The following is a 22995-nucleotide window of genomic DNA, read 5'->3' on the forward strand; positions in this document are numbered from 1 at the left end:
ATATTCTATAATTAAAGTGAAAGTAATGTTACGTAACTTAATAAAGTGACAATAATTGTGATCTTCTTCGATATGATAAAATGTTGTACTTACATTATTATTATTCTTGGAGCAAACATTTCACAAAGCTTTTCCGCACTGCTTTCGGTTACCTCCTCTTGCCCGAGACCCGGTCGTAACTCCCCCCAAATTTCGTTCGTCGTACCCTAGTGTTAATTTTCTTTGTCAGCAGAATTTCCGGTTTTTTCCAAACCATCGTTCTGTCGACAAAGTACTTTTGCAATCTTTTTACGATGGAAATGACTTGGTTATTTCATCATGCAATCAGGAAATTGTTACTTACACAATTTGTGGGTAAATGACCTGGTATACCGAACGAATATTTTTAAGTGATTTTTATATTAATAAAATAAAATTTAAAATGTTTTTTAATAAATTATCTTCGTTTGACAATATTGAACACAAAAGCTCGTAGAACTGTGCTTTTTCTTTGCTAGTACAACTAGATATGTCCAAGGACTCTGGGATGCTTCTACAATTTCTTATCTCCTTATTTCTTGAAATATTGAGGAAACTTCACCTTGTTTAACTGGAACATACTAAAATCATTCGAGGTGCTTATTTTAACGAAGCACTATCTTTAGTGCCAATTGTAGTGTAACAATCAACACATCGCTACTATTATAGAACATTTTTTATTCGTTAAACAGAAGTCAGATGTCAGTAAGCGAAGAGAAAAATTATTCTTTCTTGTAGCAAGGGATAAAGTTGCGTGAAAAAGTGTATATTAATAAGGCTTTTTCACTATTTATAAGTTTTATTACTACCACAAATTTCCACAACTACAGGTTATAGATCTAGACACATTCTGAATTGTGGTAGTAATCTAAAGAGTTATTTTTATTGAATAATAAAATATAGTAAAAACTGAAGAATAGAAGAATAAAGAAAATGGAGGCGACCACTATCATGAAGGTTAATGGTACAAACTGGAATGTTTAGCGGTTCCAGAGAAAAGTATTGATGGCAAAGGGTCTGTACGAAATTACTATTAGCACTAACGAGAGGCCTACCGAGGACAACGACAAGATTATTAAGTGGGGAGTAAAGAATGCACTCGCCTAAGAATCACTAGTCACCAGAATGGAGGATGATGTACTTTGTCATATCATGCAGTGTCAAACCGCAAAAGAAATGTGGGAAAAATTGGAGAGTATTTTCGAAAGAAAATCAGAGATTAGTTCACATCTTCTACGAACAATTTTATAATGCAAAGTTTGAAAATAACAGTATAAATGGCTTTGTAACTAAAATTACTAATATCAGGACCAAACTGATACAGATGGGAGAGGACATAGCAGAGAAAATAGTTATGACTAAAATTAATATGTCTCTGCCTGAGAAGCTTCGCCATTTTAGGTCTGCCTAGAAAAGTGTTGCCCCGGAAAACCAAATCTTGAACAATTTAACTGCTTGCTTATTGATTTAAGAAGAAAGGCTTCAAAAACAAAAAGAGGAATCTGTTGCGCTCCTCTCATATCAATATGTTAGATCTATGTCAAACCCAAAGCAGTGTCAAGTATCAAATGGTGAAAAAAACTTAAAAAAATTTTTTTCTTGTGGAAAATCTGGCCACTTTAAGCGGGAATGCAGAAATGTGGAATGCAGCTACTCAAGGACTGTTTTGTTGAAAAAAAGAAGGATGACAGGGACAAAAAAGCGCTCATGAACGAGTCAGGAGGAAATGGGAACTTCGCCCTCATTACAGTATCCAGGATGGTAGAAACTGAAGTAGATGTCGAATGGTTTATAGGTTGGGACAACTCTTCAAGCAGAAGGTCAAGGCAAAATTTGTTTCAATGCTTATGATGGTAATAATTTTCACTGAGTAACATTGTGTGATGTTTTTTATGTACCTAATCTTAAGATTAATTTGTTTTTGCAAGGAAAGGTTCTATATAAAGGTTTATGTTTAGTTTGAATTTATGATGCCAAAGATGGTAAATTTGTCACTAAAAACAATTTTACTGTAGGGGTGGCCATAAGGTTAGATAAACGTTTTAAAATGGTATTTAAGCTTGCTGTTTTTTCTGAACACAGAGTAATGTCCAAAGTTAGTTTGTTATTGTTATTTTGTTAAAAATCAGAGGAATATTAAATGGTGGCATAAAGCATTGAAGCATCGAATTTTTCGCTATGTTAGTAACATTTTAAGTTTTAATGGTATTGAAATCAAATTATCTGACCATTTTTGCAGTTCTTGTATGCAAGCAAAATTTTGTAGAGAACCTTTTAGGGTAAATAAAAAAGCTACTGGGCCAGAAGATTTAATACACATAGATTTATGGGGGCCAATGGAAGAGCCTTCATTAAGCAATTCTCAGTACATGTTCTTATTGAAGGATGACTATAGTAGCTAGAGATTAATTTTTTTTTTAATAAATCTTATGTGTATGAAATCTTGAAGGATTCTCTTGTATATTTTGAAAATGAGACTGATAAAAGGGTTAAAATTATCAGAAGGGATAGTGGTAGGGAGTTTCTAACTTCGACAAAAAAATTGTTTAAAAAGAAAGGTATAAAACATGAGTTGACGGTCCTTTATATTCCTCAATAGAATAGTAGGGTAGAAAGGGAATTTAGGGCCACAGTAGGGTCTGTTATCTAAAATTTTTGGGCCGAGGTAGATAATACTACTGTGTTTTTATTAAATAAAATTGGTATGAGGTCAGTAGAAGGAAAAACCTTTTTAGGAGAACTTTTGAGTTAAATATGGTCAAAGGTATTTTTAGCAGTAAAGTGTGGGCTTATATACCTTAGGAAAAGCGGAGAAAATTAGACATAAAAAGTAAATGTGGAATATTTGTTGGCTGTTCAGGGTTTATTACAGGGAAAACAATATAGTGGCTATTGAGAGAGAAATTATTTTTGAAGTAGTAGAAAATGTAGAAGAAAATATTGTGTCCCTAAGTCTAGATAATTAACCATAGGACTTTGAGGAATAAAAGATTGAGCTTTTGGTGGAGGAACTACAAGATATGCAACCACCGGATGAACCTGAGGAGCCACAACCTGATTTCGACTATGAAAACAATATGGACGCAGAGGTAAATCCAAGACATAGAAATGAACCCAGTTATAGTGAAAAGCAGAGATCAAAGATTAAGACATTCTAGGGTTTTAAAAGTGCCCAAAAAGCTGGATGATAATTATGACTCAAGCTTTTTCAGTTTGGGTAAGGATGAACCAAGTCTTCAAGAAAATTGGATTGTATACCAATTGGACGCTGTCTGTAATGCTTTTTTGCACGAAGATCTAAAAAAAGATTTGTATATGTATTTGCCTAAAGGGTGTAATATGGAAAATCCGATTTTCAAATTAAATAAAGCAATTTATGGGTTAAAAAGGCGCCATTATATTGGTATTAGAAGTTTGAAGATTTCATAAAATATTAAGAGTTTTCTAGAAACCAATATGATAACTTTTTGTATGTAAAAAATTTTGATAATGTGAAAATTTATGTCAATATTTTTTTGGGTGATATCTTAATAAGTGGGTCATCCGAAAAAAATTGAAAGACCAATTTAAAAGTAAATTTTAAGATTAAAAACCTAGGTTGGCTTAGTTTTTTTCTTGGTATTTCTGTTGTACAGGATTTGAATAATAAAACAATTGTTTTGGATCAAAGGGAGTATTTGGAAAATGTTTTAAACAAATTTGGTATGTTGGAATCTAAAACGATAATGAACCCCATGAAGGACTTTGATTATGAAAGATTAGAATGTAATAGGTCGAAAAGTAATGAAATTGAAAATAAATGCAGACAGATTATAGGTTGTATAATGTACGCAATGTTAGGCACGAGGCCAAATTTATGTTTAGGCATTAGTTTATTATGGATATACCAAAATTGTGCTACTGATAAGTTGTTAACTTCACGTAAGAGGGTTGATTTAACCCTCATTTAACAACTTCATTTAAGTGCATATACCAGTGAAGTTTGATGGCTTAGATATTGAGTTATTGAATTGAAATTTATTAAGGGACCAAGAACTATTTTCTCTGAGGATAATCAGTCTGCCATTAGGTCCTGTAATTCTCATGAGCATCTTGAAAATAATTAAACGCTTCGATATTAAGTATCATTTTGTCAAAGACTAAATAAAAGATGGTTTTTCAGAATTAAGGTATATTAGAAGCAGTGATCAAATAGCAGATTTTTTAACGAGGCCTCTGAACAAAGTAATTCTTGAAAAGTTACGAGGTTATTTGCTTTGATAAATATTTCTTTTAGTCTTATGGGGCTAGAAAATCTTAATTGAGTGGGGGTTTAGTGTAACAATCAACACATTTCTACTATTAAAAAATATTACTATTAGTTTGACAGTAGTTGGATGTCAGTAAACGAAAAGAAAAAATATTCTTTCTTGTCGCATATAAGGTATAAAGTTAAATAAGTACCATAAATCTTTAATAAAGGAAAACTTAAAAGACAGGACATTTTCCTTATGAGTTTGTTTATCATCTATCTTTGTATTTTTTATACAATTTGGATATACAAGTGTTTATAAAAGTGGTGGAATAATTGTTTTTTCTAAGTAGTAATTTAATATTGTCAATATTTTCATTATAAAATGATTCATGACTTAAATTAAACGATCTATGGAGTAGTCCCATTACAGTTCCCAGCTGATTATCCATAAGATGGCTAGAGTAAAAAATTATAATTCTTCCACTACTAGTTGGTTTGAGATGGCTCCAAAATCCAGCGCAAAATTCCTAAAACCCAAACGTCCTAATCGGAGCGACTCGGCATTCATCGGAATTTCTGGGATCATGGGGATCCCAGAATCCATTTCCATTGAACCAAGGATAGATCGGTATTATATTTGTCAACGTCGCATTTCATAATCATCATGGCGCCTGGCGACGGTCGGAGCGAGGATCGCCCATACATAAGTAACACAACCTATTTAAATACCTATAATTTATTGGTTAAAATTTGTTTTAATGAAGTGATTTATAAAAATATTTAGTACGTACATTGAAAATAATCATTTTAAAGTTAATTTTTTTTCGTACTAATACCATTTTGTCCATTTTACGAACACCCTATATTTAATGCAAGGTGATTTTTTTCGATGTTTCGATGTCAAAAAAAATTGCTCGTTTTTTTGTGCTTATACCTAATAGCCGTTTTCACCAAGCACAAATTTACTTAAAAGTTAAGGGATGTTTATAATGTAAAGTTGCAATTTTTAAGCACCACTTACCCAAAATTTTCTTGGTGGAAACGGTTCTCAGATGCCCTTAAAATTATGAAATTATCTAATTTAATTTAAGTTGTCAGCATTTTTAGGAAATAAATATAAGTACTTTTACCTACCTATTTCAAATAAGATGTTTCTTCAAAGACCGTAAACAATAAATTAATAGTACCTACTTATATATTTTTCTTCTACATATTATACATTCATTTTTGTTTTTACAGCGGCTAAGGGAAAGGAAGTGAAGAGAGAAGTAACAAAAGAAGTTGACTATAAATCCAAGGGTAAGTATACATGGTTACCATACAAGCGTTTATTTAATAAGTAAATTTATTATTTTCAGAGTCCAAGACATCGTCATATAATGTTAAATATTAATGTACCTTGTTACTTTTTTATAATGTAGGTAGTTTTGTTAAAAATATATTTTTATGGTATTGATTTAGAATATAGTTTTTTTTTAAATGTAGTTTTTTATATAAAAATAAAAATCCTAAATCTAAGTATTAAACAATAATTGTGATGGTCAAGTAGCCGCCATCATTCCATTTTTTTTTTATTTCTCTGATGGCTGCCACATTATCAGGGAGCGAACACTTCCAAGTTTTCAAGTGCCTGGCCCTATAGGAAGCGGAGAGGCTTCCTTCACTTGCACTTATTTTTCCTGTAGTCTATAACACATAAAATATACAGTTATATTAAAGTATCAGGCTAAAAAAAAATAAAATATTAAGTAGGTGGGTTTAAAATCACTCTGTACAAGAAACAAATATTTCATAATAAACTACATCAGGTAATTAAAAAATAATGTAAAAATAAATATCTTTTTAAATCTGCTTACGACTAATTTCTTTCTTCTAACAAGCACCTTCCCTTCCTCGGCTAGGTCGTCCAACCGCAACTGGATTACCCAGTTGCCCTCTATTTCGGTCCATTCGGTGAACCCAGTAACTCTAAAATTATTAAAATTTAATAAAAATAATATGCCTTTAATTTAAGAAATAATATACTAAAAACAAACTGTTTTCCTACCTTCTAGCCTCTTCCAAAAAAGCGTCCATTTTTATATTAGAAGGTGTAAATCGAACTAAACTGAAAACTAACCCTACACACCTACGACGATAGTAGGAGTAGGTACCCATCCCAAGACCCGACTCCTGTGAAGTCCTCTCAATAATGGCTTGTTTACACAAGCTTAGTGCTAATCCATAGTATTCGATAATCCCACTAATACCATCACGTGTAAACAAACCGAATTAGCACTAAGTACTAGCAAAATTTCAAGAGTGAGTCAATAAAAACTGATTCTATTTACTAATCATTTAGTGCGAGTAGCGAGTACTAATGATTAGCGCAAAGCTCGTGTAAACAAGCCATAATGAAAATACGAAACTACTGACAACACTGCTTTTTACTATTCGGATCGGTAGGACAAATAAACATTAGGACAAATGTGGTAATCTGGTTGGTTTAAAGCACCAGTAGGTGCTTATCGTGCCATCCGTACCATAATGTCGAGAAAAGAGACGGAGTCATTCTCCTCCATCTCAAAGGTAAATTGTATTTTATTATGATCCACAAGAGTATAAGATAAAATGTGCCGCCCTTGCTTATTTACTACATCTATAACTAGGGATTTTGGGATATTAGTAAACAACGATTTTACATTAAGAGATAGTAAGACATGATCTTTCCACACTTATCTATATCACTATAACTTTAAGCGACTCCACAAACTCCTAGGAGCTCCTAACATTGTAGTTGAAAGTCTAAGAATTTCACTAATTATTATAAGGGGAACCTATACAACTTACAACCGGTCTTAGACTAAAGTCATTTTTATGTGTTTTTCTTAAGCCATACATTTTAGGAGATACTGAATTATGATTTTTTCGATTGTTTTTCTCTGAACTCACTAATATAATCACGGCCCCTAAGAGATGTAAAGAAAGAACTTGCTTTAGTTTGGAGCCTGTTGGTTGGATCATAGGTCAACCCTCTGTACGTAGACACATCCGACAACATTTCGGCCATTTTTGTTTGATAATCTTCCTTGTACATAATTACGGTCACATTTTCCTTGTGCGACTTACCTATTAATAAATGATTCTTATGTGGGAAAAGGGAATTCTATACTGAATTTTACTTTTTTTTATATTTTATTTTCGGCTACGGAAAATGATATCGGGTTATTATAAAAATTTGCGATAATATTATAATTATATATTATAGTTGTCCTTGCCCTAAGCACGTTTTTTCCCTTTTCATCTAAGCTTTGATTTAATATTGCGTAATCTAAGTCCTTAATAATAGATGGGATTGGTATTTCCTTCTTGCTAATTGGTAAACCAAACTTGGGAAGAAGAACGTTAGAAACGTTAAAAGCTGAACTACGTCTTATAATCCCTGATGAAATATTTTTAAAAACATTAAATCTAAATAACAGAAAAGACAATAGGAAGTTTACCAGGATCAAAACAAGAAATATGAATACATTGGACAGACTCAGCCAAAACCAAAAAAAAAAACAATACAACAGCCATCTGAATTTAAATTTCATACACACAAGGACTTCATCTTCAATTTTGCTTGGGTACCAAGCATATTTAATTAAGCAAATACCATTTGCTTATTTAAATACGCTTGGTAACATGCCATTATTATTGCATAAAGAAGAAAAAAATTATAAAATGTTTCCTTAAAACTCTTTTATACAAAGTATTACGACATATTTATTGAGTTCAGGCAAATTCTTATTATAATAATTATGGTATAAATGGGCATTTTGCAAGGGAATGCCAAAAGCCTCGTTTAGAATATTCCATTTGTAAAAAATTAGGGCATTTGCATGATGAATGTCCTATGAATCTACCAAATGTTAATTTAATACAAAATTAACCAAAAAATTATTAAGTAAAATTGGACCCCCCATGTTTATAAAAACGGCTTACATAAATGGTCATTAATCTAGTTGCCTTATTGATACTGGTAATTTTGCCTTAATAATCATTTCAATACCCTTATGTTATTAAATTATGATTTAACTGCTAGGCCAGGTCAAGACAATACCCTTCGTGCCTTTACAGACAGTATTATTTTATCGGCTCAAAACACTCGGATAATCATAAGAATAACAGAAGTATCAGGTGTCGTTGACGCCATAATTATGGGTGATGAATATTTATATCAAGAATTATTACTCGGGCGAGATTTTATTGAATAGCCGCGCATTTTAATGATTAAGTAAGATAATATTGTTACTTTTAGAAACTCATCAGTTTTAAACTATACACCTATAAATATAATTGATATTTTTGACAATAATGTACTTACTATAGATAACCTTTCTTTTGGGCCGACTGAATAAAAGGATCAATTAAAATGTTTATACTCTATTTCAGAAGTGTGTAGAGCAATAAAACCTCATTAGGTATGCAAAAGTGGTACCTGGTGATCCACCAATATTTTATGCCACTACCTTAGTTGGGTATTAGTTTCAATGTAAAATTCTTTCTTTTCGTTGATTGCAGGTAGTGCCACCCGGTTTTGGGTCAATTTATGAGTTTTGCCCATTGTTACCCACTGATAAACATTGAAAACGGTTCGCCAAAGGCGTGCAACTGGGACTTGTTTTTTACCTTATAATTAATGTATTTAAATGCTATTTTATTTTAGAAAGTTACTTTTGTTTAAATGGAATATAATACTTTTTTCACAAATTTATTGAACATAATATGTAGAGTAAAACAGTTGAAAATGTCACTTTTGGATCTGGCACTTTTTGAACAGTGTATAACAATTTTAAATTATAATATATTGTAGTCTTCTTCGTCATCTGACGAACTGTCATCACCTCTTGATATTATAATTAAAGGATCGACTGTCTGATCGATGAGGTTGTCAAGATCCCACATTTTGTCCTCTTGCTTAATTACATGCTGGACTGCTTTTCGCAAATTCTCTGGTGTCGCTTCCGTAATGGCTTGATCAAACAGTAGCTTAACATCTTTCATTTTAAAAGTCGTGTTTTGTCTTGCTACAAATCCTTTTACCTGCGCCCATATCAGTTCTATAGGATTTAGTTCGCAATGATATGGCGGTAAGCGCAGTACAGTTATATTATATTTTTCGGCTATATCTTCCACGGCGTATTTCATGAAACGAGTTTTGTGTAAGTTTGCTATTGCCAGCAGTTCTTTTTTTATCAAATTTGCTTCAAACGCAATACCTTTTGCAGTCAGCCAATCGATAATTTCTTGCTTTCTCCAACTTGAAGTTGGCGTCTTCTCTATTCGCCGTGAATGATAGCTTGCGTTATCCATAACCACCACCGAATTAGCCGGAAGAAATTTTATCATTTCACCAAAATAGTCCTCGAAAACGTCTGAGTTCATGTCTTCATGGTAATCTTCTGTGCGAGTCGACTCAAAGGTTAGCAGACCTTCTTTTAAAAATCCCTCTTCGCTTCCAATATGTGTGATTATAAGTCTTTTTCCTTTTCTCGCAGGTACTTTAATACCCGTAGACAGGCCTTCTATGAAAGCTTGGCGAGCACTGGTTATATTTTTGTCTTGCCACATTTCTTGGACTATAAAACCTTCGTTAATCCACGTCTCATCAAGATAAAAAAATTTCTTTTGCTCCCTGCGGTACTGCTTGATACTTCTCAAGTATTGTCGTCTCCAACAAACAATTTCGTCGCTCTCCAGTAAAAGTGCTTTGCGGTTATGCTTTTCCCAGGCAAAATCCATATTTTTTAAAGTTTTCCATAAAAGTTTTCTACTTATCAACGGAATACTGTCATCTCGGCCAAGCTCCATTAAAATTTTGTCTAGGGTGGGTATTTCCTTTTTAAAATAAAAAGAGTGAACTTTTCTTCGAATTATACATTTAGCATTTTCATCAAGGACTTTTGTAGGTCGTCCTGGCTTTTGCTTGGGAGATTCCACTTGACCTGCTACTTTTCTTTCCCGCAACAATTTGAAAATGGTGGACTTTCCAATTCCACTCATTCGAGAACATTTTTCAACAATTTCTTGCACAGTAAAACTAGGGTAATCGTGTTTTATGCAATCATGTACATTTAAAATAATAACTTTTTCACTCAGCGATAGTGAAGAATTTTTAGTAAATCTTTTCGTTGGACTGAATACCTCCATTTTTTAAATATTGGGATAATAATATTGTGATTACACTACAGCGTAGCAGTGACTACTAACGTTTAAAATATGATTTAAAAGTATTTATAGTCTGTATATATTACCTGACCCCATTTTTGCATGTTACAAAGCGTTAAAAGATAGGTACCTATACAAAAGGATTAAAAGTATTTATTTAGTATTTAATCTCTTTCAAAATAAAGGCATTTAATCCGTGAAAATTAAATTCATAAATATTATAAGTACCTGCGCCTATGAACTACCACGAAATGTAGCCAAACAGAACGGAATTCCCCAGTTTATTGCTCTATACACTTCTGAAATAGAGTATAGGGATATTAAATGAGTTTGCAGACCGCGTATCATTTTCTTATAAGTATTTGGGTAAAACGAAAACAATGTCAATGGAAATAAAAACAACGTCTGACATGTAAGAAACACTTGGGACACTTTATGATGACGATTTATGGATGCGGAGTGTTTGTGTTAGTTTTAAGTTTTAAATAAAAGTTTTGCTATTAAAAAGAAAAGGGGACATTTGAATTTCAGACAGCGTCTGCGACGCATTATTTCTAAAGTATAATAATTAAAACCTGTGAGCGTCATTTAAATAATTTTATAATTTTTTAATACGTTAAATAGATTCAAAATAGTCCAAAATAATCAAAATAAATCATAAAAATAGAATAAACACTTTGTAAAACAACTGGGCGCTTGGGCGACTCCAAAGTAGAGATGGTGACGTGTAGACCTAAAATAATAAAAGTAACCTGAGCACACTTATTCCCGTAGAATTAATTAATAAAAAAATATGAAGTAAAATTCATAAATATGAATAATATGAATTAATATGTTTTAAACTTGCTCAGTGATTTTACTTTTATGATAACCATTTAATTCATGTTCACCAACATTTAACCACTTTACTTTATTATACCAAAATTCATTATTCACCAATTTATTACATTTATCCGATTGTTAAATGTCCCAGTAACGACAACGTACTGATATTGAATGATATACAACCGTTCAATATGCTAAAACGTGAGCACTACATTACTCACAAACCGTAGCCAAAATACTACCAAAAACATTATCATAAAACATGAGATTGAGACAGCAATCTCCGATCTAGACCACCTGACGATAACATACTTTGTACTGAGGGGTGCAATGGACACCAAAACGCGAGGGTCTTTTCCAGATACAAAGCCTTGTTAAATACAACGAGCTGTGCAATGGTCCCAGACCAGCTTAGTATCTTAAAAAGATACAATTAACAATCGTCACAACAACACAAGCAAGATAAACAACAATCGGCCAATAAAATATCTCATTAATCACAGTTTTAATTAAAAAGGTAAAATATCGGTGTAATCATTAAGATAGAAATAAGCATACTCTGTGATACACTCACCCTTTCTTGTAGTAAAACACTACACCAAACCAACACAGCTTACTTCACGTCGCAACACCCTTTATTGTTTTTATTAAATAACTTCACTCTTTAGCGACCAAAACTCAAATGAATTTTATAAACCAAATATTTATCTCACTCTTTTATCGAAACCCATAAAAATAATTCCCGAGGGGAAACGCTAAGTGTAAACCGTATTTGGTTACTTACGGTACCGCTGAGCTAGCTTTAGTTTTGTAAATATCCTGACCCCTTTTCGGTCAGACCGATAAATTTCATCTTAATGACTAAAAACAGTATTTCAATTCTTTAGAAAATAAACAGGGTCTTACAAAAGAGAAATTTGTTCTGTTTTATCTTAAGATTTTTCGTTTTATTAAATCATAATTTAATTAAAACTCGGTGTTTTCTTACATACCTTATATAATTTGATAATTATTTTATGTCATTATATTAGTTTGTTTTGAGAAGTAGCGCGTTTTATTTTGCTTACAGGTCAGAAGTGAGATAAGAATTTAAACTAGTAATTAATCGACCTCCTGACAAAATAAGAAAAACTCATAAAAAGGGCGAAGACGTAGTCGCGATTGTGGGTCTTGCAGAAAATGCATCCGTGATTCGTCGTCGTCGAGTAGTACGGACAGTGATACGTTAAAAAAACAATTAAAAGTGCTTAAAAAACAAATTCACGAACTTAGAAATAAGCCTTCGACGTCATCCACCACAGACGCCGCCGCTTTGTTTATAAGTGACGAACAAGCGATTCCGGTATTTGATTCCTCAAGGGACGATATTAGTATCGAAACGTGGGTGACTAAAGTGAACACTTTAGGTAAACGATGTAAGTGCAGTGACGAGTACGTTATAAGAATTATAGCAAGCAGACTTAAGGGACACGCACGGCAGTGGTATTATGAGCAGACGAAAAACGACGTGTCCATCCCGACGGAGTCGCAAAACTGTAATGTTTTTCAACCTTTTTAAAACAAAATACAATACTCTTGTTATAACTGTGGTATGAGTGGACACAGCAAAGGATTGTAGGAAGAAACAGTTAGAATGTTTTAAGTGTAAGAAACTAGGTTATATTTCCCAGAATTGTAATAATAAAATAATCAAATGTTAATATTGTACAAAATCTGGTTCAAAGTCTACCTAAACGAGTGGAACACATTTTTATTAAGAAGGCATTTGTGAATGGTTATAAATCACGTTGCCTGGTTGACTCGGGTAGCGCTAAAACTTTTATAAAGAAATCTGTCGTCAAGAAATTTAATCTAAACAATATTTTTACTAGAGAGAACGGACTTCGAGGATTTACAATGAACACTTTATTTTCAAATAAAATGTACGTATTACGATAAAAGTTTCTTGTGTTGTCGATGCAGTAATTATATAGTTTTGATGATAAAGGAAAATAACTCTGTTACTTTTAGAACCTTGCTGGTACTAAAAGAAGTTGTGAATGTTGTTGATTGTTTATGTAATTCTTCGCTGAGTGTAAACGATCTTTCTTTTGGACCGATTGATGATTCAGATAAATTAAGGTGCTTCAAAATATTAAATGACTTCATTGATTGTATATCTTTTTCTTTAAAATGTTTGGGTAAAACCCAGGCAGTGAGCATGGAAATAAAAGCAATAACCGATGCTCCCATTGTTTATCATCCATACCGTCTACCAGAAAAAGGAAAGGTTATATTACGAGAAATGATAGTAGAACTACTGGAAAATAATATTATAAGACAATCAAATTCACCTTATGCTGGTCCAGTAATTCTAGTAAAAAAGAAAACTGAAGATTATCGTACTTGCATAGATTATCAGCGACTAAATTCAATAACGATTAAGAAGAGAAGTATTTTACCAGTGATTGATGAACAATTTGATTGATTAGGAGGTGGAAATAAATATTTTACATCTTTAGACTTTTTATCATGTGCCCATGGAGGAAAATTCGATTGAAAGGACTGCCTTTGTTACGCCCGACGGACACTTGAATTTTTACGAATGCCGTTTGGTTTAACAAACGCACCAGTTGTTTTCCAACAACTTATAAACAATCTATTAGGAAACTTGAAAAATACAGTTGCTTTCCCATATATTAATGACATTATTATACCATCCGTTACCATTGACCAAGGACTAGAGAGGTTAAATCAAGTTTTAACAAAATTTAGAGAACATAATTTGACTTTGAAGATAAGTAAATATTCCTTTCTCAAGACAAAAATATCATATTTAGGACGAGAAATAAGTGCTCAAGGAGTGAAACCTGGTAAGGAAAAAGTCAAAAGCAGTTCTGGATATGCGGGCTCCCACTAATATAAAACAGTTAAGGCAGTTTATAGGATTATCCAGTTATTTTAGTAAATTTATAGCTGGATATGCTATTGTGTCACCACTTACAAGTTTGACAAGAAAACATGCCAGATGGATATGGGCAAGTCCTCAAAAGAATGCTTTTGAACAAATCAAAAGGACATTAACAAACGAGCCAATCCTTATTTATTATCGTATTATCCTATATTTGATCAAAAGTTATGGACCGAGTTACACACCGACGCATGTACGATAGGTGTAGTAGCGATATTACTGCAGTTTGACTCAGAAGGAAAACAACACGTAATATCATATTTCTGCAAGCAGACAACAAATGATCAAAGACAATATGCATATGAACTGTAAACTATGGCAGTGGTATTGGCCTTACGGTATTTTCGAGTATATCTATTGGGAATAATTTCAAGGACGTTACTGATTGTAATGCTTTCTGAACGACGCTTTCAAAGAAGAATCTTTTATCTAGAATTGAACGTTGGTGGCTAGAAATACAAGAATATTAATTTAGTATAGAATATCGCCTAGGCTCACGAATTACGCACGTTGATCCATTAAGCAGGAATCCAGTTTATGATTATGAAGTATTTACGATAGATATTACTGAAGATGAATGAATTATTGGGGCTCAGTTACAAGATTAATAGTTAAAAATAATTAGAAAGATACTTGTATCAGGGAATATTACAAACGAGAGCAAACAATATTTCAAGGAATACGAACTTAAAAATGATAAAGTATACCGCAAATTAGATAATGGTAGGACAGCTTGGGTGGTTCCCAAGATGGAAAAAATGCAAGTATGTCATCTTTATTATGATGCAGGACATCTAAGTACTGAAAAGACGTTTCCAAAAAAAAATATTGGTTTCCTAAGATGCGAAGGTTTGTTACAAAGTACGTAGGTGCTTGTTTAAATTGTGCTATGTAAAAACAATGCATCAAGTAGAAAACAGCGCAAATTGAATCCCATCGAAAAGCAACCAATTCCTTTCCACACGATTCAATTTGATCACGTGGGACCGTTTGAAACCGTAGGAAAAAGAAAAAGTTTATATTGGTAATTGTTGACGCCTTTACAAAATTTTGTCTGATTGAACCTGTTAAAAGTCAAAAAGGAAAGTATGTTGTTATTGTATTATTAAATATGATTTATATATTTGGAGTTCCGAGTCGCATCGTTAGTGATCAGGGATCGGCATTTACATTAAAAACATTTAAAGACTTCTGCGAGCTATACGGTCTCAAGCACACGTTAAATCCAGTCGCGACACCACGTGCTAACGTGGCAGTGTGAACGATATAACAGAACAATATTAAACTCGTTGGCTACAACAGCTGCTGGCAAAAATTCTAACGTCCCATTCGTTAGAATTCACTTTACGTAAAATACGTTCAATAAATACTTCTCACAACAAGGCAATAAATGTTATGCCTATGGAGGCTTTTATGGGATATAATCCAAGACATATTGCTGATTCATATATTTTAAACGAAATCCAAGAAGACTTGCATAGAATGGATTTGGGAGAATTCGTAACAAGATAAGTGACCATATTTCCGAAGACCAAAGAAAGCAGAAAGAACGTTATGACAAGTCAAGACGAGAGGCCAAGTACTCAGTTGGAGATCTAGTTGGTAAAAACACTAATGGTAAAAACACGAGTGAGCCAGCCACTGGAGGAAGCCGAAAACTACTACCTAAATTCAGAGGACCTTTTCGATTTAGAAAGGTTTTGATTAACAACAGATACGAGGTAGAAGATTTACGAAACCATCGAAAGACAACACGAACGGTTGTTGCTGCTGATAACATTAAGCGATGGCTTAGTTTTCAAGACGATGAAGTAGATCAACGGATCTCTTAGACGAAAAGATCGATGGGTCTTTACGTATTACGCAGAGATCAACGGATCTCTTAGACGAAAAGATCAACGGATCTTTACATGTTACGCAGAGATCAACGGATCTCTTAGATGAAAAGATCAACGGATCTTTACGTATTACGCAAAGATCAACGGATCTCTTAGACGAAAAGATCGATGGGTCTTTACGTATTACGCAGAGATCAACGGACCTCTTAGACCAAAAGATCAACGGATCTCCTAGACGAAAAGATCGATGGATCTTTACGTATTACGCAGAGATCAACGGATCTTTTTTTATGAAGGGATCAACGGATCTCTGATAGGTCTGAAAAGCCTGAGGACAGGCTTGTCTGTCAGGATGGTTGAATGTAAGAAACACTTGGGTCCATTATTATTTATTTAATACAGCGGCTTTGCCGACCGACCCGAGATCCAGTAACCCATTATATTTGTTTATGTTACGATATCGTTATTGTTGATGTTTCAGTTTTAAGATTTGGGCGTTTGGTTGTTGTGTTTAAAAAGAGTGGATTAGAGTCTTACGAGTTTAGCCAGGCGAATAAGTACCTTATATAATTTGATAATTATTTTATGTCATTATATTAGTTTGTTTTGAGAAGTATCGCATTTTATTTTGCATACAGGCGATCTTTTGGAGCATAGGGTGGGTTAAAATGCTATTAAATTTTTTCTTCTTGTAAGGCAAGATGCATAAAAGAACTAATTTCTTTCCATGCACCGGTAAAGTTTCTTCCCTGATCACTATAAATGTGGTTCACCCTACCTCTCCGAGCAATAAAACAGCGCAAGGCCGCCAAAAATACAGCACTTGACATATCTGAAGCAAGCTCTATATGCAGAGCCTTAGTTGCCATACATATAAAAAGACAAACATATGCTTTTAAAATCTTAGTACCTTTAACACGGCTTGAGGTTATAGAAAAGGGTCCGGCGTAATCAACACCAACATGAGCAAAGGTCTTTACTGCTGTTAGACGACTAGGGGGTAAGTGAGATATGAGAGGTTGAATTGGTGTAGGGTTAGAGCGAAAACAATTATGACATCTATAAATGATTCGACGAATGGTACGTTTTGGAGCCATAATCCAATATTTTTGGGAGAGAATATATTGAAGAGTTTTTAAGCCAGGGTGTAACGTAATTTTATGAGTATATTCTATAATTAAATCCGTTAAACGATTATTGGAAAGAAAGAGAATTGGGTGTTTTTTATCAAAATCAATTTGGCTATTTTTAATACGGCCACCAATGCGTAAAATATCTCTTTTATCGAGAAATGGGGTGAGTTTGCGAAATACCTTTGATAAAACTTTATATTAGATTTAAGAGCGTGTATTTCAACTGAAAAACATTCATGTTGAACAGACTTTATGAAGAGGAGCAAGGATTCTTTCAATTCAAAAATTGAAAACATTCCGTTTTGCGATTTGAGAGATGAGTTTACAATTATCAATAAATCTGTTTAAGTAACAAACAGTTTTTTGAATCTTTGTCAGAGAAGAAAATCGATTAATTATTGGGTCAAAGAAAGAAGTAGTCTCAAATGCCGATAAGCATTGAATGCGACATTCTTCGGAGGGTTCGAAAAGTTCAAAATTGCCTGTTGGCCAATTAGAATGAGGTTAAGTAAGCCAAGGGAGCCCCGCCCGCCATAAGTTATTGGTAAGTAAATCCAAGGGAAAAAGACCTCTGGAACCTGGGTCAGCAGGGTTATCCTCTGAAATAACATGATGCCATTTAGAGGAAAACATTGATTCTTGGATATGAGCAACTCTATTTGCGACAAGTTATCCATCCAAGTTATCCAAGTTATCCATTTTCGTGGCTCATTTTTTATCCAACACAAAACAATTGTTGAATCTGTCCAAGTAAAAATCTCATTAATTTTAATTTTATTAGAGAAAATTCCCAAAACATAAGTTACCAATTTTGAGAAGAATACGGCCGCGCATAACTCTAAGCGGGGAATAGAAATCCTTCTTAAAGGGCATATCTTTGATTTTGAAATCAAAAAATTGATTTTTATTGAGCCATCTTTATATATATTTCATAGGTATACTACTGCACAATATGCGTCCTGAGTAGAATCGCAAGATCCGTGCAATTGAGATGAGACTAAATCATTTTCAATTATTCGCCGAGGAATTTTTAATTGAGATAAATTTTTAAGTTGCATTCTTATTTAAGTCCAGGTATCAATAATATTTTTAGGAGGCTGGGAATTACAATCACATCCGCTACTCCAAAGCCTTTGAATTAAAATCTTAAGAGATATTGTCACTGGAGACAAAAATCCCAGAGGATTAAATATTTTTGCAAGTTCTGATAGTAAGTGTCTCTTAGTGCAAGCTATATCACTTTGAGCAATTTAGAATGTAATGTAACATCAAAGTTGAAATTCCATGAGAGTCCTAAAATTTTTAAAGTAGAGTCATCACTTGAGTTAAATGAAAGAGGATCGAATAGCCTGGCATTAATATGAGGTCGTTTTGCAACTTTAATGCATCTTGCAAAAAGTTTTCTCCTGAGAGAATATTGTCAACAAAAATTTAATTTTTCAATACTTCGGAAGCTTTCGGATAGTCTTTACAACATTATTTTCCTACCTTAAAAATGGCTTTAGTGGCTAAATAGGGACTACAATTAACGCCGTACAATTAACGTGTGCTTAGAGTTTACTAAAATATACTAAAATATGTATATACATCTGCTTTATATCCACAATAAAGACAATAGAGGCGAATCTAAAATTTAAGAGAATAATAACAATATTTTGTTGAAGCTTGGGTCCTGCATAAAGACATTTATTTAAACTTTGCCCATTTAAATCAGGTACGCTAGCATCAAAAACAACTCTTAACTTGCTAGTAGAGCTATTTGGTTTGAGAACACAATGATGAGGTATATAGTAAGATCGTAAGCATCCAATATTTTTCGAAATATCAATAGGATATATATTCTTTAAACATTCATTATACTCATTGTAAAGAGAGTTAGTTTTAAGACCTTTTTCAGAGCTATATCTCGGGATCGGTAGTTCAACAACATATCTACTATTATCATTTCTAAAAGTGGTTCTTTCATAATGCTCCTCAACCAAAACATCATTTCAATATAACTGAGAGCTTGCAAGAACCTCTTCAATTTTCCAAAATTGTTTTATACTGTCTTCGAGAATGTTGACAGAGGTTAAATAAGTATTATAAGAGGGAGCATTATTTTGAGAGGAGGAGGTAGAAACTTTACCCATAACAATCCATCCAAAAGAGGTATCTAGTGCTACAGGTTTATCGAGTGACATAGAGAGAGAATTTCCGCTTAATAAATATCCGAAAATATCAGCACCTAAGAGCATGTCTATGGGTCGAGATTCATAATATTTTGAGTCAGCGAGAGATAAATGAGAAAAATTGTAATAATAATCTTGAAGGAGAGAGACACTAGAATGATTATTACATATTTTGGGCAAAATATCAAAATCTAGTGTATAAGAGGAGGTGAGTTTTCCTACTGGCTTAAAAGTACATGAGACGCAACCTGTAGCCCGTGAGTGAGTTTGACCGATACCGTTTATATCCAGAGAAAAATAATACCTTGATAGTTCTAATTTTTTTTAAATTTTGATGTTATAAAATTACTTTGAGAGGCACTATCTAGAGAGCTTGAACAGGTTTATATATACCTATTGCGTCGCGGACTTCTATAATAGCAGTGGCTAATAATACTGTGTTAGAAATATTTGAGACTAATGAGGCTATGGTGGCTAAGTTACAATCATCATTTGACGTATTACTTGAGGAGAGGGGAACATTTATTTGAGATCCAGAGTTACTATTAAAGTCTGGAGGCTGGAGGAGTATCCATATGTAAGAGTGTGTGATGTTTTTTAGAGCAAATTTGACACACTGCACGAGAACTGCAGTGCCAGGACGTGTGTTTCGTACCCAAACAATTAGTGCACCATCTCCTTTCTTGTATAAGAGAAAATCTCTCACCTGGGGATTATTTGCACTACAAATTGGGCAATTATATATGAGATGATCCTCAAGACATTACTGACAGGATATTTTCTTATTAGTTACACTGTTCTTCTAATTTAGTTGTGAGTTAACGACAAAACTAGAAGTAGGTTTTGCTTTATACTGAGAGTGATTATTTGGTTTTTTATCATTGAGTTTAAAATGCGTCTTTGGTTTCTCATACTCCGACCCTTTAACAGAGCTATTAGAGTAAAAAACAGTATCTAATGCTGAACATTGATTACTTAAAAAACTGACAAGTATTTGAAAGTTTTTATGTAAGTTTTCATCTTTGACTTATTCTGAACCACAGTCTAATTCAAAACGAGTAGCAGTCGCTTGATCCAATCAATCCATTAACATATTAAATAAAATAAAATCCCAGAACTTGACAGGGTAATCTAAATTTTCCAAAACTGAGATATTTTCCAATAAAGTATCCACTAATAATCGTAACGGAGCAGAGGTATCTAGCTGAGAAATTCGAACAGTTGATTGGAGAGAGAGCCAGTGAGTATGAGCAATCAAACGCTTATTATCATACCTAGCTTTTAATTTCAAAGCTTTTAATGCGTTATAGGCAACTATACAGGGTGTCCCAAAATTAGTGGACGAAACGCGAACCCTGTATTTTTTGGTCAAAAATAACCTCACTTTTTCCTATAAACATATATCGGCAAACGCCCCCCAAGGGAGCTACGCCCCTTTTAAAGGGGGCACCTGAAGATGGTTTTTTCTACTTATTTTCGAAACGGGTAAATATAAAAATTTTAAATTTTGGTATTCTCCCAATTTTGATATGCTGAATTTAGTTGTCATTTCATAATATTCATTATTTAGTCAGGTGCGTATCATTTAGGGGGTGAGCCTAAAAAAATACCTAAAAAAAAATTGTGTGCAAAGTTTTTGTTTTTTTTTCTTTAAATTTTAAAAATTTGAAGCTTTTTACGTAAAAAAGTACCTCTTGGTCAATAACTCTACGAGTTACCATTTTTGAGAAAAACGCATTTAAAAATAACGCTGCATAGTATTATTTGCACTACCAATTTTTATGAAAACTTAGTAGCAGGCTTTGGAAAAAATTGACACACTGCATAATGACATTAACATTTGTTGTAATTGATTAGTTGTCATTTTGCATTCAAATTGTTAATATCTTTTTAACTATCGAAGACTTTTCGACCCGTGAAAAAGTAGATATTTATTTTATGTATGGGTTTTGCAATGGAAACGCACATGCCGCTGCACGAGAGTATCGGCGGAGGTTTCCTGCAAGAAGGCTTCCACATTGGAAGTTTTTGTTAGAATTCATAGAAATTTACTTGAATATGGATCCTTCGAACGTGCTCGAGGGCAAGGAAGACCAATTGCAAATGATGGTTATGGGGAAGTACTGAATTTAATTGAAGAAAACCCTTAAATATCATTGAGAACCTTAGAAGAGATTACCAATATCCCAAAGTCAAATGTAAGTAAAATTAAATATGATAAATAAATAATTAAGTACCTAATTTGTTATCCAAAAAATTAAATTTAAAGTACTTATAACTGAAAATTGAGATTGGTATAAATAGTGTTGTTATTAATTATTATCGTCAGATCATTAAATTCATTTCAAAATACTCTAATTACTATTATTATTATTATTTACTTTATTTACTTGTATAAGTCTTATCACAAACATCAAACACCTCAAAACAAATCCTTTTGACGACTAACTGGAATGTTTAGTGGCTTACTAAGGTTTAGGCTTATTTCCTATGAAATTTAAAATATTTAAAAATAATTTCAGATTGGAAGAATGACTAAAATGTTAGGATACTAGCCTTTCCATTATAAAAAGGTTCAGGAGTTAGAAGAAGAAGATTTTCCAGCTCGAGTAGACTTTTGTCATTGGATTTTAAATCACCCAAATCTTCCTCAAAAAATTTTGTGGTCAGATGAGGCAACTTTTTCTAGGAGTAAGGGCTTTAACAGCCGTAATACTCATTTTTGGAGCATCGAGAATCCGAGAGTAGTTCGACGAACTAACTTTCAGCATAGATTTTCCTTTAACGTATGGGCGGATTTGATAGGAGATAAATTGATCGTCATTATTTAAATTTTCTTCAAAACAATCTCAGATATTTACTGGACGATGTTCCCATAGAAACTCGGCTGGAAATGATTTTTCAGCACCATGGGGCACCAGCTCACTACAGCCGACAGGTGAGAAACTGGCTGGACAATAATTTTACAGGCAGATGGATAGGCCGAGGTGGTCCAATAAACTGGCCTGCACGATCGCCCGACCTTAATTCTCTGGATTATTTTCTTTGGGGTAATATGTGCAATATTATTTATGCCACCGAAATTGATACTCCGGAAGGGCTTCAAGGGCTTCAAGGGCGGAAGGGCTTCAAGGGAAGGCGAATTCTCGCAGCTGCAGGCCAAGAGAAAACCGATTTGAAATTCTTAGATCGACCCAAAACATTCAAAAAAGATCCAGGTTATGCATTCAGGAAAACGGAAACTTTTGCCTCAAATAAATTAGTATTTTTATCTGTTTGCAATTTTATTTGTCAATTTACTTTTGAAGCGTGCTATTGAGTTTTAATAAAAATTGTTATTAATGATACTATGCAGCGTTATTTTTAAATGCGTTTTTCTCGAAAATGGTAATTCCTAGCGTTATTGACCAAGAGGTACTTTTTTACGTAAAAAGCTTTAAATTTTTAAAATTTAAAGAAACAAAAACAAAAACTTTGCAAACAATTTTTTTTTAAGTATTTTTTTAGGTTCACCCCCTAAATGATACGCACCTGACTAAATAATGAAAATTATGAAATGACAGCTAAATTCAGCATATCAAAATTGGGAGAATACCAAAATTTAAAATTTTTATATATACCCGTTTCGAAAATA

General features: G+C 33.2%; 1 protein-coding gene and 1 long non-coding RNA gene across 2 annotated transcripts in view; one reads left to right on the forward strand and one right to left on the reverse strand.

Annotated features, from left to right (window-relative positions):
- Window positions 1-5507: 5507 nt before the first annotated feature.
- LOC126742631 (uncharacterized) lies at window positions 5508-6358 on the reverse strand. Its single transcript, XM_050449362.1, has 3 exons — window positions 6300-6358; window positions 6109-6220; window positions 5508-5938 (listed from the first exon to the last, which is right to left on the reverse strand). Exons 1-3 carry the CDS (start codon window positions 6326-6328, stop codon window positions 5774-5776), a joined length of 306 nt encoding a protein of 101 aa, XP_050305319.1. The 5' UTR covers window positions 6329-6358; the 3' UTR covers window positions 5508-5773.
- Window positions 6359-6750: 392 nt separating this feature from the next.
- LOC126743238 (uncharacterized) overlaps window positions 6751-22995 on the forward strand; it is a 30318-nt gene continuing 14073 nt past the window's right edge. The window contains exon 1 of the long non-coding RNA XR_007662822.1: window positions 6751-6820. This is a non-coding gene — a long non-coding RNA (uncharacterized LOC126743238). The remainder of the gene's footprint in view (window positions 6821-22995) is intronic.

The sequence above is a fragment of the Anthonomus grandis genome, chromosome 12, assembly GCF_022605725.1.
Source record: "Anthonomus grandis grandis chromosome 12, icAntGran1.3, whole genome shotgun sequence".
Classification (NCBI taxonomy): Eukaryota; Metazoa; Arthropoda; class Insecta; order Coleoptera; family Curculionidae; genus Anthonomus; species Anthonomus grandis.

Excerpts from the sequence above, each read along its gene's own strand:
- LOC126742631 (XM_050449362.1), bottom strand. The coding sequence starts at position 6,328 with ATGGACGCTTTTTTGGAAGAGGCTAGAAG. Across the intron at positions 6,221-6,299 it reads TTTTTGGAAGAGGCTAGAAG|AGTTACTGGGTTCACCGAAT; the intron begins GTAGGAAAACAG and ends TAATAATTTTAG. Across the intron at positions 5,939-6,108 it reads TTAGAAGAAAGAAATTAGTC|ACTACAGGAAAAATAAGTGC; the intron begins GTAAGCAGATTT and ends TATGTGTTATAG.